The sequence below is a fragment of the Thunnus albacares genome, chromosome 6 (assembly GCF_914725855.1).
Source record: "Thunnus albacares chromosome 6, fThuAlb1.1, whole genome shotgun sequence".
Lineage (NCBI taxonomy): Eukaryota > Metazoa > Chordata > Actinopteri > Scombriformes > Scombridae > Thunnus > Thunnus albacares.
The window spans coordinates 21,685,990-21,704,180 of record NC_058111.1 but is presented as its reverse complement, the minus strand read 5'-3'; the positions used below and the strand labels follow the sequence as shown (position 1 = coordinate 21,704,180).

The 18,191-nt window shown below is 40.7% G+C and overlaps 1 protein-coding gene across 6 annotated transcripts in view; it reads left to right on the top strand.

The window, feature by feature from the left end:
- hip1 (huntingtin interacting protein 1) overlaps positions 1-18,191 on the top strand; it is a 55,079-nt gene that overhangs the window by 21,144 nt on the left and 15,744 nt on the right. For all 6 annotated transcript variants that reach the window (XM_044353656.1, XM_044353658.1, XM_044353655.1 and 3 more), the window contains 15 exons: positions 4,587-4,650; positions 5,571-5,713; positions 5,917-5,973; positions 7,731-7,811; positions 10,885-10,961; positions 11,829-11,890; positions 13,156-13,296; positions 14,544-14,601; positions 14,808-14,883; positions 15,167-15,310; positions 15,849-15,946; positions 16,216-16,288; positions 16,437-16,620; positions 17,189-17,277; positions 17,495-17,611. In XM_044353656.1, the coding sequence (XP_044209591.1) occupies positions 4,587-4,650; positions 5,571-5,713; positions 5,917-5,973; positions 7,731-7,811; positions 10,885-10,961; positions 11,829-11,890; positions 13,156-13,296; positions 14,544-14,601; positions 14,808-14,883; positions 15,167-15,310; positions 15,849-15,946; positions 16,216-16,288; positions 16,437-16,620; positions 17,189-17,277; positions 17,495-17,611 (1,464 nt within the window). The remainder of the gene's footprint in view (positions 1-4,586; positions 4,651-5,570; positions 5,714-5,916; positions 5,974-7,730; positions 7,812-10,884; positions 10,962-11,828; positions 11,891-13,155; positions 13,297-14,543; positions 14,602-14,807; positions 14,884-15,166; positions 15,311-15,848; positions 15,947-16,215; positions 16,289-16,436; positions 16,621-17,188; positions 17,278-17,494; positions 17,612-18,191) is intronic.

The following is an 18,191-nucleotide window of genomic DNA, read 5'->3' as shown; positions in this document are numbered from 1 at the left end:
CCACCTCAGCCAATGCCAGGAGTCCTAGGCAGCTGGCCCTCTCATTCAACCCAAACACAAAGTACAAAGTCTCACTGTGGGCTAATTGGGTCATCCTCATGTGGGAACCAGTTGCACTAGGAGTTTCTCAATCATCCCTTGATTTGCGTGTGTGTGAGTGAGTAGCAGAGAGAAAAAGGGGAAGCAGAGTAACTTGAATCAACACACCCATGAAAAAAAAATAATCAAAAATTGATCTAAATGTGACATTAATATCTAAAACATCACCTGATATCAAAACTTAAAAACACCATATCAGTGTAGTATAGTGGCCATCTTCACTGCAGTGACTCTTCTTGTGAGGATTGTATGAGATGATGTCATGGTTGTTATTTTGACTGATTAACAACCAGAACAGTGACAGGAAATGACACAAAAGTCACTTCCCTATTTCTGTTAATGCAAGGCAAAGGGTCAACACCACATTTGGGCTAAACTACACACTGAAACAGATTTTTGATATAAGCTGTGTTGGAGGCAAGGTGTCAAAAAGACGCCCTTTGATAATTGTCCTTTTATCTTGTACTGAAAAAGCTCTGGCCAAGTTTATGTGCTTGTGGTGGAAACCATGCTGGTATGATTTTTTAAGTTGTGTTCACACACATTCAAACTGTTAACTCAAATGCAACAGGACTCAAATGGGGTTTAAGTTCTCAGGCATCATGCTTGATTTCAGGCATAGAACAATTTTAAATTCATATCATACTTAATTCAATATATTGTACATATTTCCTCCTGGACAACTTTTCAGGCTCAAAAAACTTCTCTTGCTTTAATCCCTGAATGCTGGATCATTAACTTGGGTAGTTTGGTCCGTTTGCACAGGTGTGAATGATGCCAGTAAAATTCAAATAACTACACAATGTGGCAATATTTAACTCACTCCTCTAACAACTGGTAGTGTTTTATATTAACGTACATGCATTGTTGTGGGTATATGGAGACATATGTTCACAGTCTCTCATGTTTGGAAAACCTTGCATAACCAAATAACCGAGGGCCAAATCCAGCCGCAGATGTTGAGCAAAAAACAAGTGAATTCCTGATCTTGGAAACAAATAAATCTTCGAGTGCCACCTACTCATCCAGCTTTTTCAGTAGCTTTCCACTCGATCTCTTGGTCTTCATCATGTTCCATCCTTAGATCATGTGATGACAAGATTGTGAAATGGGGTTGAGAGCTTTTGGAAAAGGTAGTTCGTGGACCTTGAGTTGAGATTAAACAAGTAAATAACAAGTCTTCAATTCAATTCAATTCGAAATACTTTATCCCTCAAGGGGCATTTTGAAGCAATCAGGTTTGGAAACACAAACACACTCAAGAAGTCCATTCACACATGTAAAAACATCTAAAAATGTAAAATATGTCAGGAAAAGATGTTGAAAGACACAACGGTTAAGGGCGAAGGCCAATACGGAGAGATGGCCAACAATATCCAACACTGCAAAGACACATTATGTCAAAAAATTGAAAGTGTAAAAGCATTAATCAATCTATAGTCAAAGTTGAGTGACCATCTCTTAAAATAATAAGTCTTAGAAGCAAACATCCGCCTGTTTGTTTGACATACATACACGTAACCTGAAATGCTTTTCTGATGCCATCAGTTTAAAGTAGTCATAGCGTCATTAATAATCTTACATGCTGTTTTAAGGTGCGTCACGGTGTCTCTGTGTTTTGCAAATCATTTTATAGGTTAATGTCACCTTTCGCTCGGTTCTTGTCTGTATAATGACGCTCTTATCACAACGCTGTATGTGTTCTTACAGGGATGAAGATGAGATAAGAAGGTAAATCACTGTGAATAACACTAACAAGGACTTGATTCCAAGCTGTACTTACAGAGACATTACTGGAATTATGCTAAAAGCTGCCAGAATCTGCAGTAAAAACTAAAACTTTGTCCAATAATTGATCCACTAGTGAGTGTGTGGTTTTTGTTGAGTGCAGTGGCTTACTTGGAAATAAGAAGTGATAATGAATTCAAACCACATGCTGAAATTCAACTTTTCTCCTGTGGTTTGGACCAGAGGAAAACACCGCTCGCTATGTTTGACCTTTTACAGTACTGACACACATCCAGAGTCTCGGCTCATGCTGATGCAACAGGACAGGTGTTGTACACGTTTTAATCAACATCCTGCATGTTTAATGACAAATAACGAAAGCATGTTCAGTCATCATCCGTACAACACGCTATGGTTGACGTCTCATCGTTGGCAGGAATATGAGCCGAGCGCAGACGGTGTGGAATTTTTAATGTCAGATATGTTGGAACAGCAGCCAGCTCTGCATTGCTCCGGCTCTAGTCTGTCTTCATTCTCCTTTCTGCTATAGTGACTCCATCAGACTCGCAAATTAGATTTTTGTGAACACAAAACTTGTGTTTGCCAGCTTGCGCGGCCTGGTGATGATAGGTCATGCAGATTACACCTTCATGGTGTGTGAGGGGATGTCTGAAGTGTCATTGTTTAGACGAGGCAGAAATTTGAACCAGATTAGGGTTTTTTTTTCTCTAATCCTGACTTTGTTTTTTGTTTATGGATCTTGTATTTGAAGGGATTAAGATTATTAATAAAATATTTTCTGGACTGAGATTCAAAACACCTGGTAGCTTGTTGGTGTCTTCGCTGTTTGGATGTGTTGTATCAGAGAGCTGTAGTAGATATAGTCATTCAGGAATTTAATCATTTTTGCACACTGATCCTAGTGACACTGCTCCCAAGTTGTCCCTTCTCTCCTTCCCTTCATTCCTGCCTCCTTCCTTCCTCTCCCCTCCTCCTGGCCCGTCCTCCTCCTCCTCTAGTGATTCCTCACGATGAACTTCCAGTCCTGACAGCTCACATACTGGAAGAGGAGGAGCAGACTCAGGACATCTGTGGGAAGTGAGATTACGAAACAGGCCTCCTGTCCTCTTCTGACCTCAGCTGCCACACTCACAGTTCATTATACCGTATCGACAAAATGCATGTTTGGCTTTATTGTCTCCACATCAGCATTTCAGGCACACAAAACCTAGTTTTGAGTTGAGAGCTCGGGATGTATATTTATTTTTTTTTCCCCCTTTCATGTGCAATGTGATATGCCAGCCAGATGCTGCTGCAGAACACCTTGTTTTGAAAGCCATCTGAAAGGGCTTAAGCTCTCAAAAAATGCAGACCTGGAATTTATCGAAGGGAAAAATTTGCAGGTTGTTTTTGAAATGTATTTCACCACACAGCTTCTCTGTTTAAACGCCTGACACTTAAGAACATGTAAAGGATTTTCAGCCACACTATTGGTGCGCTTGGTCGGTGCGCTACGTTGGTCCAGACTGAAATATCTCAACAACTGTTGGATGGATTGCTATGAAATGTTGTGCAAACATTCATGGTCTCTAGAGGATAAATCTAATGAGTTTGGTGATAATCTGACTTTTCCTCTAGCGCCACCTTGAGGTTCATATTTGTGCGTCTCAACAACTGTTGAATGGATTATGAATTTTGTTACACACATCCATTACAACTTTATAAGTTGGTAATAACTTTGGTAAACTAGCACATCTACTAGCATGGCTGTAGACCTGTAGTCTTGTTTATACCAGGCTGTTTTCTTTGAGATGATATTTTCACTCTATAAAATAAATAAACTAAAAATGAAAAAGACTGTTCAGGTTTAAGCAACAGCTGTCGCCATTTCTTACCGAGGGGAGTCACTGTCAACGTTACCATCTCTGCTGCCGCTAACGCTACCATCAAAACTACTGATGGTCGTATTTCAGCCTGTTAAAAACAAACACGACTACCGCAATGTGTCTCTGTGATATGGGTTGAATAACACTTTAATTTGAGTGGTTCAGTTTTAGCTCGGCCTTCACCTCACAGCACAGACAGACTGCTCTCATCCATAAGTGAGTGATTGTTGGTGCAATCTGCCTGCTTCCAGACGTAATATTAACATGTTTACCAAACATTAGTTCCTCAGAATTGTGAATGCGGGCTTCTGGTTGTTTTAGTGTTTTCTTCCTGTCCTCATTCTGGAAAGAAACAGTAGCTTATTTATTTATTTTTAAGACTTAACTAGAAACAGGATGTTTTCTTAATGGGAGCATTAGAAGTGAAATCACACACTATTTCGACATCCTGCCCTCTTACACGGTCTTCTGCTTGTCTGTAATTTGAGATGATGACTGCAGGTAAAGAGAGATGTGATGGTGTATGTCTCATTTCACCGAAGCCGGTGGAGCTCATCAAAAGGAGAGAGGAGCTCGGGCTTCTCGGCTGCTGCCTTGAATACCAACTCTGCAGAAAATGGGTCAATCACCTTTTACTCAAACTTTGCTGCTTCCCCGCTCCCCAGGTGGTTAGAAAAGGAAAAGCAACTTTCTGAAAGGTGGAAGGGTGTCAGGTTTTGAAATGAAACGCTTGACACTTGAATGTTTTTATGATTTTATTTTTTTCCTGTTAGTAGCGTTTAAAGATAAAAAAAAAAAAAGGCTGTGGGCTGACTTATGTTCTCTGTTTCTTTCCTCTGTTCTCCTCTGCCCTTCCTTTCCTCCTCTCTACAGGCTGTCAGCATCAATAAGGCCATCAACACACAGGAGGTCGCTGTCAAAGAGAAGCATGCCAGGAATATCCTCATATTGTCTGCATGTGTGTATGTGAGGAGAAGAAGTGTGTTATCCAGATTCCCGTATGTATGTGTGTGTGTGTGTGTGGAAAGTGGAGTGTTCCTTCATGACTGGAGGGTTATGTTAGTGCAAGATCAAAACAACAAACTTAGTGTAACCCCAGCATCTACATGTGGCTCTGCTGCAGAGCTACTTTAGTCATGTGTGATACAGAACACAAAGCAGACAGAGAGGAGTGCTGTTTACAGTTTTCCTCCATTTCTGTTTCATCAAACACACTAAAAAGCTCAAATCTAATTTAAAAATCCTGAGGAGAGGGGCCACTAAATAGAGTGTATAAGCCTCGTTAGTATGATTTTTTTTTAAATGTATTCATTGACCTATGTTATTGGTGTTTATGTTGAAAATGAAAAAGCTTGTAATTTGGGTTTTAAAAATAAAATTTCCAGTACAAGCGCTCTTCAGTTTAACCATATTTTATAGACAGACTCAGCAGCTCGTTTGGCTTTTCTCCCATCTTTCTCTTCATGTTTTATTACCAAAACTTAGTTGAAACTGGCAACATACAGCATATCATATGTTTCCAACTACTGCAATTTAAAGTAATCAGATGATGATGACATAAAACTTGTGGAAATCAGTTTAAACAATTTTTTAATTCTGGGGTTTTTTGGAGTGATGATTGGTTTTGGAAAAGAAAAGGATGATTCTCAAGTATATTAGAGTTGTATCCATGTGAAGAAATGGAGAGTGACAATAAAAATAGACGTCCAGATGGGGTAATAGGGAGAAAAATAAATTGGGGGAAGGAAATGACAGAGAAAAAGAGATGATGATGTAATATTGGTTAGGAGTCATACTAAAGCCACAGAGAAAAATGTCATGCCCTGTAAACCAGCGATCCTTGACTGTCCCTGTTACCCTGCATCTTGGGCACCCATCATGAAAAAGGTGCCCACACTTTCTGGGCGGCGGTCAACCGGCTTCCTCTCTCCAGCAACGCGGTGCTGTGCTGGAAGTTCTGCCACGTCTTCCACAAGCTGCTGCGAGACGGACATCCAAACGTACGTAAAGACGACATAACACCATTTCCACTCGCATATCAGAAAACATCTTACCTGTCGTCCCCCCCCCCCACAGTAACTGGTTTGAAAATCTTAACAGCCATCCACTCAATACTCAAGCTAATGATATGTTTCTCTTCATCTACATTCAGTTAACTATACCTGCTCCTTACTTCTCTCTGTTTCTGCTTCCATCCTTCCAGGTGATCAAGGATTCCATGAGGAACAAGGCTGATTTAACTGATATGAGCAGGATGTGGGTAAGGAAGGACACACAGATTATTTCATTGTGCGGTCACAGCACGCAGTCATGAGTGTGAGGAATACACTGACGACTTTGTATCTTGAATATTAAAAGATGAAACATGGTTGAATAACAGGAGGAGTTGTCATTATAAAAACCTTTTATTTCCATCTTTAAAAGGAAAATCAATACTCTAGTTGTGCGACGCCTCTGGCCGCACCTCAATTGTGATGTCAGAACATGTTTTTGCTCTGTTTGGCCGAGCTGGCCGTGCCGCCTGTTAACGAAGCGGGGGCGGTGTGGAAACCTGCTTACATTGAGCACAGGCAGCATATGAGGAGGCAGGTATGACGTTTGATCTCTATCAGCTTATGATCAAACAGCAGCTGGCGGTGGACATAATATCAGCTTTTCACAGATGTTAATGTTGGCAGAGAGTAACTTATCCATTTGAATTCAGCCACGACAAGAATGCGTTTATTAGTCTGCGTTGTGTATGATGCTGCCGCTACATGTGGTATCTTGTTTACGTGCCGCGCAAAACCATCTTTCCAGGTCAGCATAAGCGGCACGTGCCATTTTCTATGCCGAATTGAAATGTAGAGGAAATCATAGCCAACTTGGTTTTGGAGAGCCCCTTTTGAAAGCAAACACCTGCACTGACGTCACTTATTGGAGCGCAACATGTCTGACAGTTGGACGTGTGGCAGCACTTTTCTGCTGTGTGTGAATCACATATAATTAAAAGGGAGCTCGTGTTTTGGTGAGTAAAGCCACCAGCTGTCCTCGTTGTCGTGGTCATCACATTACAGCACATGATTCTGTCTAGTCAGCCTGCTGCCGTTGGAGTGGAGTGACAGACAATGTGACTGTCAGAGCTCACAACACACATGGCCTGCCAGCTACATGCTGTGGCAGTAATATTATATAAGCTAGTTTCTAGCTTTTTCTGTGTGGAATCCCTGCTCTCACCTGTTTTTTTTTTTCAATGATGGGACATGCTTCCTGTATAGATTTAAAGTCTGATCGGATACAACGTTTGCATTGAGTCTCCTTCGAGTATTGATGCCGACATCTCTGTTGAAAGTGACGGGGTTTGTTGTGTAAGCCTGCATAGACTCCATCAGGCCGCTGAATTTCAACAGCCGCTCTTCAGTTATGTGTCAACGTTGTCTTGGGTGGAGATCCTGTAATTTAACCTATTCCTGGATTTACTCCGCCCCAAATTGTTTTTTCATTAGTCAGTTTTTTGCTGATGTCATCAGGCAGGAGGATACAGGAAGTTTGGTCCCTGTGACCGGGGTTGTGGCCTCACTTTCCTGTTGTGTCATCGCCACCCGCTCTCCCAGGCTCGAGGGAAGAGGAAGTGAGAAGCAATTGGCTGCATAGCTATATGGCAGTTCAGCTTTATCCCCCGCTCTCAGATCCGAGTTATTTTCACACAGATTAAAGTGAACTGTACCTTCTCCAAACTGAGCTGTGTTTTTCAGCGCAGTAGGAAGACAGAATCGTTTTACTGCTGTGGTGTAGTTCAGTCCTGCAGTATGTAAATAGCTCGCTCTTTGCGTGTTTATTGAATGCTGCCTTCAGCCAAAGTGCCGCAGTAAATTTCCTTGAAATACCAAAAGATTTGCTTCCTCGGTAACCAGCAAACTTGCAAATCTTCCAGGAGGAGGAGAGATTGTTTCCTACCTTTTATCATGTCTTTTTTTTTTCTCTTGATGTCTCTCTCTCACTCTCTCTATCGCATCTCCCTCCTCTTCTCTCCCCCAGGGTCACCTGAGTGAAGGCTATGGGAAGCTGTGCAGCATCTACCTCAAACTGCTCATCACCAAAATGGAGTTTCACATCAAAGTGAGTTGGCCTGGCCTATAAAACCAAGCGCCAGTCTCCCTCATCACACATTATCTTTGTCTCAGACTCTCTTTTTAGTGCCAGAGTGTCTCTGCGGGGGGCCTGCTTCATAGAAAATTCTGGCTTTTACACTAATGGCCTCACAAGAATCTGTAATGTAGCCTTTTTATGAGACAGCTGAGCAACAGTGGTGGAGGGACCAACACACAGTGTTGATGCTATCACAGGAAGATGTGGTTAGTTGTTGCTCTGCTGACGGCTGGATAAGTCTTACCCAAGGGTGAGGGTTGTCTTTGCCAAGACGCCACTGGAGAATCAAAGGAATTATGTGACTAAACCCTTTGATCAGCTTTGATTTCACCCTTTCTGTGCCCAGTATTTGCTAAATTTGTCTTCATAGTCACTTACACGTCAACATACTGATTGATCTGTAAGCGGATCTAAAACAACTGTTCAGCCCACAGAGGTAGAAGTAGTGCACAGTCTCTCCTCACACACTCGATAAAGGTCAATTAATCAACAATCAGCTCCTGTAAACACAGTCTCATATTAACTTTTAACCTACCAAGAGCTAGCAAGCTAAGAGGAACGTCTGCCTGGATCCTTTTTACTTGCAAAATAATCATTATCTAATGTTTACTTGTACAGCACTGTGCAAAAGTTTTAGGCACTAAAAGTAAAGTGAGAATGCTTACAAAAATATTGCTATAAATTGTTTTCAATTTATCAATTAACTTCTTACAACGTTGAGTAAATGAAATCAATATTTGCTGTGAGCAGCTTTAAAACAGCTGCAGTTCTCCTCAGTACACTTTAACACAGTTTTTCATGGTAACTTGCAGGTAGGTTGTTGTAACCACCCTGGCTCTGTGGGGGCCATACCATACCATCTGTTGCAGGACTCATCATTCTTCTTGTCGCTGAAAATAGTTCTTTATGACTCTAGCTGTATGCTTGGGGTCATTGTCATGTCATGAATAAATTTGGGACCGATCAGACACCTCCCTGATGGTATTGCATAATGGATAGGAATCTAAACATCCAGGGTGCTTAAAACTTTTGCACAGTAATGTATATTCCATAGAAATATGGCTCCTTAACTGATAATACCTTAGTGAGAGGTCTTTTCAAGAAAAATGCAGGCCTATATGTTTTGTTTATTTCTTTAAATTAATTTGAGAATTAAATAGATTCATAACACTGCTTAGGATTGTAAGTGAAGGCTAACAAAGTTACAGCTTATTTTAATACTAAATTGGCTAGAAATCACTTGTATGCAGATATATGATCTCTGTTGCACTTTATTAGATTAGAGACGTATTTTATGAGCTAATCCACTTGCAATAAACAGTGGCCTGCTTCATGAACGGCTGATTGAAAGTCTGTTGTTGACTTAGATTTTCTGTTAAACTGCCTCCTATTTGTGTTTGTGAAAAACAACAATTGTAATTAAAGCAAGTGTTAGAATTCACACATTAAAATTAAATTGCTGGTAGGTTTATGAGATTTAATTTCAGCACCATCAACTGTTCAAATAACACGGTGCAACATGGTTTTAATGCTCTTCTCATGTGGGGGCAGTATCAGATGTAACAAGGTTATATTTTTTGGGATTTACACAAGCATTATATTTATTTTGTTCTCTACAGTAGGTTTGTTAAAAATGATGTAAAACTTTTGATGTAATTGTGGAAGTCAAAACTTCAGCTTTCATCAGGGGCCAAATATATTTGCTGGAGGGCCTGATTTGGCCCACAGGCCGCTATTTGCCCAACACTGCCTTATGATGTGTAAAATATTCAGTACAGAGAAAGTTACATCTGTCACCTGACCACAGGGGATCTTTTTTCGTCTCTTTGGTGTCCTCACACCTGCTCACTACAAGGAAATAGCATTAAATGTCAAACAGTATCAAGCTAGTTAACCGTGTAGGCAGAGAGAAACAGGTATAGTTTGCAAGTTTTTATGCTGCAACTTAAATCCATTGTGACAAGCAGCCAGTCAACAGCCTGTTTGATACATAACCAGGGTTTAGTTTTGATTGGATCCATCTGGTGGGACAAAAAACACAGTAGTGAACACATACAGTACATTTACTTGAGAGATTCAAAGGGTTTCATCTTAAAAACCTACCGGCCAGCAGAGGTGGAGGAAGTATTCAGACCCTTTACTGCAGTGTAAAAATACACCATTACCATTAATAGTTGTGCATTGAAAATAAAACTTAAATAAGTCACTTAAAGACCGCACCCACGCTTGTTTTAAGACATAAAAATACTCTGATGCACTGCACTTGAGGCTTCCGATTTCCACATCACACTATGGTAAGTTATGTAAGTTGCACATTGGACCACAACTGGTCACAAAAACAGGTTGTGACATCACAAATCATGCTTGTAGGTTCACACCTTTAACTCAGATTTAAGATGAGCGCAGATGAACTTTCCACTTTCAGCAGATGAAAGTTAAAACAGCCTTCAAGTGTCAAACTCTGCACACACATCATTCTGCACAGTGAAGCTCAAACATCCAACTGAAGGCACAAGAAGAAAAACTTTTTTTAGTGTAAATAAGTATTATTGGCCCATGTTATTATCATACCAATATATATCAGATTATTTGATTATTATTACTTATGTATTTACATGTAGCATTTAGCTGTTGTAGTTTTAACTAATTTGAACCATTTTTTTTATATTGTTGAATATTTTAATCTATAACGGTGCATCATTGTCATATGATTTATATTAAAAATCTCAATCTGTAAAGCAACTAGTTATTAAAGATGTCATATAAATGTAGTGGAGAAAAAAAGTACAATATTTCCCTCTGAACTGTAGTGGAGTAGAAGTATTAAATGCTACAGTAATTACATAAGTACAGTACTCGAGTAAATGTATATAGTTATATTCCAGCACTTCAAGCACAACAAGACAAATTTTATCAGCATGTTATTGGGATGAAACATCAGCTTCTGCCTGTAAACGGACTTGTGCTCGTCTCAGATGGACGTTGGGGTCGCTGAACTTGTTATTTGAGCTTAAAGCCGTCCTCTTGTGGTCTTCTCTTTCAGAACCCTCGTTTCCCCGGCAACCTGCAGATGTCAAACAGACAGCTTGACGAGGCGGGAGAGAATGACGTTAACAACTTGTGAGTGTGGCCTGTCGGTTGCTTCTGCTGTTGTTGGTATTAATATGGTTATCATCGTTGTGGTTATAAATGGGGTTTTGTGTCATTTCTCAACTACGTAGACAAAAGTGTGAAATGAAATGAAACCGGATGAATATTCTCATCATGATGCACCAGAGCTGACGTTCATGTTACAAATGAGCCACATGAAGCTATTCATCAAGATCAGGATCGCTGTTCAGCACAAGCTGGTGGAAAAAACAGTTTGACAAATTCAAATGGTGAACATATTCTTGTATTTTAATGAATTTAATAGTCATGTTTAAATGTTATTATCTCATCGAAGCTTATTCTTTACACTGCTGTAAAATCACAAAGCTGAGATAAAAAGTCTAATTACATCTAGAGCAAAACAAAAAAGGTTTTCAGAGACCTGAAGAGGTAAAAGTATCTTGTATTTCACAAAGGAAAAAAATCAAACATTTGAGGAATGTCAGAAAAAAAAAAACATTGTGTAACAGAAAGATGTTTTCTTTCTTATCCCTTTAATCTACTTGTGACCGCTCCACTTTATTCCATGTTGGGTAACCGCTGTATTAAGCAGTTACAGGTGCCTGTTATGTTAGATATTTCACTGCAGCTGTGAGCATGACTCAGCCAATCAGAGCACACGGAGGCATTTATCCAGCGTTGAGCGTCTGCCTGAGCGCCGTGCTGTTCAGGAACAGGGAACAGAAAAACAACCAGCCTTCAAATGGAAAATCCCGACCCGGGCCAGAATATGTGCCTAAACTGGAAATCACGTTTCTTTCTTGAAAACGGACATGTGTGTCTGCTCAAAAACGTGTGATTTATTTTTTCTCTATCTTTCTGTCTGTCCTCCTCCAGCTTCCAGTTGACAGTAGAGATGTTTGACTATCTGGAGTGTGAGCTCAACCTCTTCTTGGGCGGTAAGTTATTCTGGTCCGTCTGACTGTTTGCTCTGCGCTACCAGCTGCGCTTATCTGAGGCAAAGCACAACGTTACACACGGGCACACAAACGCACAGATTGATGCACATGAGTTCACACTTGACAACAGACAGGAAGAACACAGTCTGAGCGATAGGTTCACATCTGTAACGGGGCACAGAAATAGACAGTTCCACAGACAGATGTGGACTGATGATATCAGCAGTAACGTCAGAGCTCCACCTCATCTGACTCAGTCTGCTACAAACCTATTAGTGGTTACGTACTGGAGCCCTGTTGTTGTCTGAGTGAGTCATCCCAGGTCTCTTAAAGTATGGACGGGACTAAAAATAGACAGCCGGTATGTGACCAGAGGAAATGCTGGAAAAGCTGCGCTCTCCTCCATTCATAAATGAGCAAGAGGAAATTACATTCTGGTTTCTATTTATCATGCCCTTCACTCTGCGTCCTGATGATGACTATCTCCTCCTCCTCCTCCCCTTTCTAGAGAAATGAAGACATCCACTAGAATTTAATATCAGCATTAGCGTCATCTCCGTAAACTCATATCTCAGCCTCAGTGTTCATGTTAAAAAAGGCAACTTTTCCTTCTCGTAACTGTGGTATTTTGAGCGACTCAGATGCTGGATGTGATCTTAAAATAATAAAACATTAGAGTCTGTGTTGGGTGACCTCACACCCTAATTTCAAAGGCCTTGTCAGCTTCCTCCTCTGGTCTGGTGTATTTTAAAAGAATCACGTCATTTAAGGGGTAAAGAGACCAGGCCTGAGGTGTCTGTGTGACTGGTTGTGTTTCTTTGTGTGTGTTTGTGTGTGTGTGTTTTCTAGTTGTGCAGGAAACCACACCTCTGCAGTGCACAGAGGCTCTCAAGCTTTAGGGAGGGTGTGAGCAGGGCGGCAGGGAAATGAAACAGGGGCGTAATGATGGTAGAGAGAGAGCCAGGGGGAGTCAGACAATCATGTTAGTGTTCAGGTTTCTGCTCCATTTTAAACCCTTTTTTCCTGCCTTTTTTCAGTAAGCATGAGTGAATGGTGTATTGCTGATTAATTGTAGTGGCTGATTGAGGCAGTGAACAGAGTCCGGCAACTTAATTGATTAACGAAAAATTCATGTCTCTCTGTTTTTGCCTTAATAATCACTGATGTGTGAATGTGTGTGTGTGTGTGTGTGTGTGTGTGTGTGTGTGTGTTGTTCCTGGGTGTGCATTTATTGACTGGGTGTGTGTTTCTCTCTCCACTCCCAGTATTCAGCTCTCTCGACATGTCTCGGTCGGTGTCTGTGACGGCGGCGGGCCAGTGTCGTCTTGCCCCCCTCATCCAAGTCATCCTGGACAGCAGCCACCTGTATGACTACACCGTGAAGCTGCTGTTTAAGCTGCACTCATGTGAGTGACACACACCTCTGTTGGTCAAACTGCACAACTACAGGCTCAGTAGAAACAGCACTCAGTTAAAGTTGTTCAATGTTTCTGGTGAAGAAGTTTTTTATCTCCAGTCTTGGTGATTTGACATGTGTTGACTTCAAGCAAAAGGGAAATGCCACCTATTTTAATAATAATTAACTTACAGTACATCACAGTTTCGTTAGTCATTTTTTTGTGTTCCAAGATTCACTAGACTCTCCCATCTGCGCAAACTCTTTGTAAATCGCTCGTTTTAACCTGTTGAATGCCACCTCTTCATGAGGAGGCGAGTATGTAGGATTTTATTATAGAGCATAATCAGCGCCCTTGAATTACCATATAAGGCTTCATTCATAAAAATGTCACCCAGGAGTAAAATGAACACTTCGGAGCTTCAAAGGCAGCAGACAAAAGCATAACAAATTTTGCAGGGTCAGTAGTCATATCTCGGGAAACAATTAGAAAATATGATTACACTACCAACGACAGGTCATTAGAGCAGAAATAAAAACAGAGTGGAGGTCAGATATGCCGATAGGAGGTCAGTTATGCCAATATGCCAAAATATACCAATTAAATCTCAAAAATCTCTCTAAAAAATCTACTTGGCAAGCAATGATGATGATAATATGGTAAAAAGAAATTTTATTATTATTTATTTTAGTCAAAGAACAAAGACTATAATACTCATACGACAGGTCTGGACCACTCTGAATTTTGTTGAGAAAATCGGTAAATGCCACAAATTCTCTTAAATCACTCATACGCACCACTTAAATCTGGTCTGGAGTGGCTCTTGCATGAGGCCCAACCTCTGTTAATCAGCATTGGATTTAGCTGATGAGTTTCTAGCTTTACCTTCAGCTCTTAAACATCTTCAGGTGTAAAAATAATGTGTTAGAATACTTAGAATGGGTGACGCTTTTCTTCAAAACATTCAAAGACGACATGCTCTTCTCTGATTTTAAGAATTTCTCTGACCCCTTGAGCTCATGAAATCTTTCACAGCTCAGCTGCATGAACTCTAAAATGCATCTCAAAAAACCTTCTCTCAGTTTCTGAGAAGCTGGCGTTTTGTAGATTTGGAGGCTTTCACCTGACAGTTTTGATATATTCATCCACAAATCCCATCATCCATGTGTGCACTCAAGCACAGATATATTCGTTTCACCTGAACACTTTACATGCCCAAGCACTGATGTGTGTGTGTGTTTTGTGTGTACTTGCAGGCCTTCCAGCAGACACTCTCCAGGGCCACAGAGATCGCTTCCAGGAACAGTTTAAGAAGTATGAACTTCCACTCGCAGTCACACACACACACAGGCAGAAAACCAGTCAGTCACAGTTTCACTGGTACTCTCTGTGTGTGACCCAGAGGACTGAACTTTTAGTACCATGTTGAATGAATTTTCAAAGTCTAAACCTCACTCTGATTCTCTCACCATTCCCCTTTTCCTTGTGTCTGTGCTTATCTTTCCTTCTCTCTGTTTCAGATTAAAGAGTCTGTTTTATCGCTCCAGTAACTTGCAGTACTTCAAGAGGCTGATTCAGATCCCACAGTTGCCTGAGGTGAGGACTGGCTTTCGTAAATCTTAACTTTTTCCACATATTAAACACACCTAAGCTCCAGGTTGACCCATTAGGGCTGATTCAGGTTAACCAATCAGTTTAATCATTTTCCATTAAAAACCTCTGTTTTTTGATAGTATAAGTTTATTTGCCAGTTATTTATAAACCTTTCAACTATACTTGATTGGTGCTTTTGGGAAACTGCATTATGCATGTCCCTCTCTTAATGCTGCAAAAGTTGAAAAACATTCTTATATAATAAAAAAATGTGTGATTGTTACAGAATCCTCCTAACTTCCTGCGTGCATCGGCTCTGTCGGAGCACATCAGCCCCGTGGTTGTGATCCCGGCCGAGTCGTCGTCCCCCGAGTCAGAGCACGTGGTGGAAACAGACGACCTGGTGGACACCGACGTCCCTGTGCTGCCGGTAAATAAACCAGACAAGTATCTCTGAATGGTGCCTTCTTAAATGCAACCCATCTGTTCTGTGAGCTGCTGTCTGGCTGTGTGCTGCCATAATCAGCAATCAAAAAATTCAGAGGGATGTTTTGATTGTGGGAGTATTCAGAAGGGAATAGATGCTAGCAGGGAATAGTCTCCCATTTGAAACAGCATATTTGTTACATTCTTGCTAATCCTACTATATTTTTGTTAGCATGTCATGATATTGACGTTCACATAACTGGCTGTTGAAGCTGAACTTGAGAATATTTGTCTTCTTATGTAATGCGATTATTAATTTTGGACCTTCAGAGCAGTCCAGCTGCAAAACACCTGGATGATAGACAGTGCATGAGCTGAATATTGTTTTTAGCAGTGAATTCATAACCAGGTGTGTTAAATGTAGTTCATTAGATGACATGGAGCTACAGGAACATATATTTGGATATACAAACTCCAGTATGTAATGATTCAATGACATCAGGACATGTTAAGTTTTACCAGTATTAAACATTCTCACCCAGGCTCCTGTGGAGACAAAGTTTGACGACCTGTTTGGCACCTCGGCTGCTATTGACCCATTCAACTTCAACAGTCAGAACGGCATGCGCAAAGACGACAAGTAAGGCTTGAAAATGTTACATTGTTATATGTGTATTTGTATTGTATAGCTGTCATAACAATTACAGTTAAAGGAGGAGAAGAGAAATTATTCTTACATACATTTGCACCAAAAAATTAGGTACACCTGTCTTTTTTACATCTATTATCCACTGATCCCAAATTTACTTTGCCGCACAGATATGGGTTTTCAGTTCACTACAATACAAAAATAGAAACAAAGATCATTAAGCGTTTGATTGAGGAGAGATGTTTTTCTGTGTGCATCAGAGACCGTCTGATTGAACAGCTGACCAAGGAGAACAAGGCCTTAAAAGAGGAGTTGGTATCTTTCAGGCTGGAGGTAAAGAGAAGAATTATTTCCCGTTATTTATCTCAGACTCATATCTCAACAACAACAAAAAATTCATCACCTTTTTCTCCATCTCTGTCTCTTATTCCTACTCTGTTCCCTTTCCTCCCTCCCTGCCTCTCTCTGCATCCCTCACCAGAGTGGTCGGTTGTGTCAGGCACTGCGCGGGCGTATCAATGAGCTGGAGGCGGAGCTAGCGGAGCAGAGCCACCTGAGACTGCAGGCCGCAGGGGAGAGCGAGTTCCTGAGGGCAGAGCTGGATGACCTGCGGAGGGTACGAGAGGACACGGAGAAGGAGCAGCGGAGCCTGACGGAGATAGAGAGTTAGTACTTCTATCAGCTCGGCATTATTACATATTTTTACTGTATTGATACAATTCAAGTAGTGTTGAATAAAATGTAAACACAATGGATGCTGTCCCACTTTTACAGAACAGGGACATGATATTAACTTTCTTTGGACACACTAGTCCATTAAACGTCCAGTGAAGACTTCCTGCTTCGTGTTTTATCACCTTCATTTTCTGATTCTTCCATCTGCTCCTGGTTATATCAGTGACTCTACTAAGTAGTGTGGGCTGCAGATTTGGAAGTGTAGATGTATTTCAAGGGTAGGCTGCTTCCTCTCAGAATTTAAATTATTTAATTGTTCCAGTGTTGGAGAAAAAAAATCTGTCTGTACTCAAAATTAAGACCAGAAACTAAACAGGGAGCAGCGATTTAAAAACACTCATCCTTTAATTTCTCACAAGAGACAAAAAAGAAGTAGAAAACAATAAGTGGTGATTGGATAAAAAGAATTTACCAAACTAGGCCTTTTATAGCTTTATTGCAACAACAGTTTAACTGCAGTTTCCTCACATGCTTCCGTCATTTACTGTCGCTTTGCAGAAAAAGCTCAGGCCAATGAGCAGCGCTACACCAAACTGAAGGAGAAGTACACAGAGCTTGTTCAGAGTCACGCAGACCTGCTGAGGAAGGTGAGAAAAACAGCTCTTGCATCATAAAATGTTCATAAAATCCTTCCCTTATGTCCTTGTGTCCTCCTATAAAAACTTTGAAGTTAAATTAAGTCCTGTCCCTGTAGTGTCCTTTTTATATTTCCTCCAAGCTGAAGGTCCAGCCTCTGTCCTAAATTATGTTGGTATGTATCTCTGCACGTCTGCATCTGTGTCCCATGTGCTTCTGTGTGTGCAGAACGCAGAGGTGACCCGGCAGATGACGGTGGCCCGGGCAGCACAGGATGAAGTGGAGGAGGTGAGGAAAGAGATGCAAGAGAAGGTGAAAATCGCCCAGGAGGCTGCAGACAGACAGGTGAGGATGACACACATTTTATATAAGCACCAAACACGCATACTTTGATAGTGACTGCAGGGAGCAAGTAACCATAGCTTTGACAGGGAGGAAAATACGAAATAATCAGGTAAAAGGTGGATTTTTGGGGTAATGCAATTATTTGGCTATAAAAAGACTTTGGCATCTTCTTGGAGAAATATTGTCTTTATGGAGCTTTAAACTTAAAGATTTTGGTAAGACTAAGATATAAGAACAACACAAGCTAACTCACTGAGTGTCAGAAAGTCCTACACACTTTGATGGAGACCCAGCCGACGGTAGATAATGTCTGACATTTCTCTAAAGGTTTTGGAGCCGGTTGTACCAGCTGTTCATAAGTTGAAACTTATCCTCATTATAACGTCAGTGTTTACTAAATGGAGATTCAAGCTTCACTAAATCAAAACCTGTTGCATTTATTTAGATTGAAGAGTAAACAAGGTAATAATGGTCAACATATCTGACATGACACTTAAATTACAAAACTCAATTCTAATATTGTTGGACCAAATAATGACAGTTAGCTTAGCAGATATTTTAGTTTTTAGCAGATATTTAG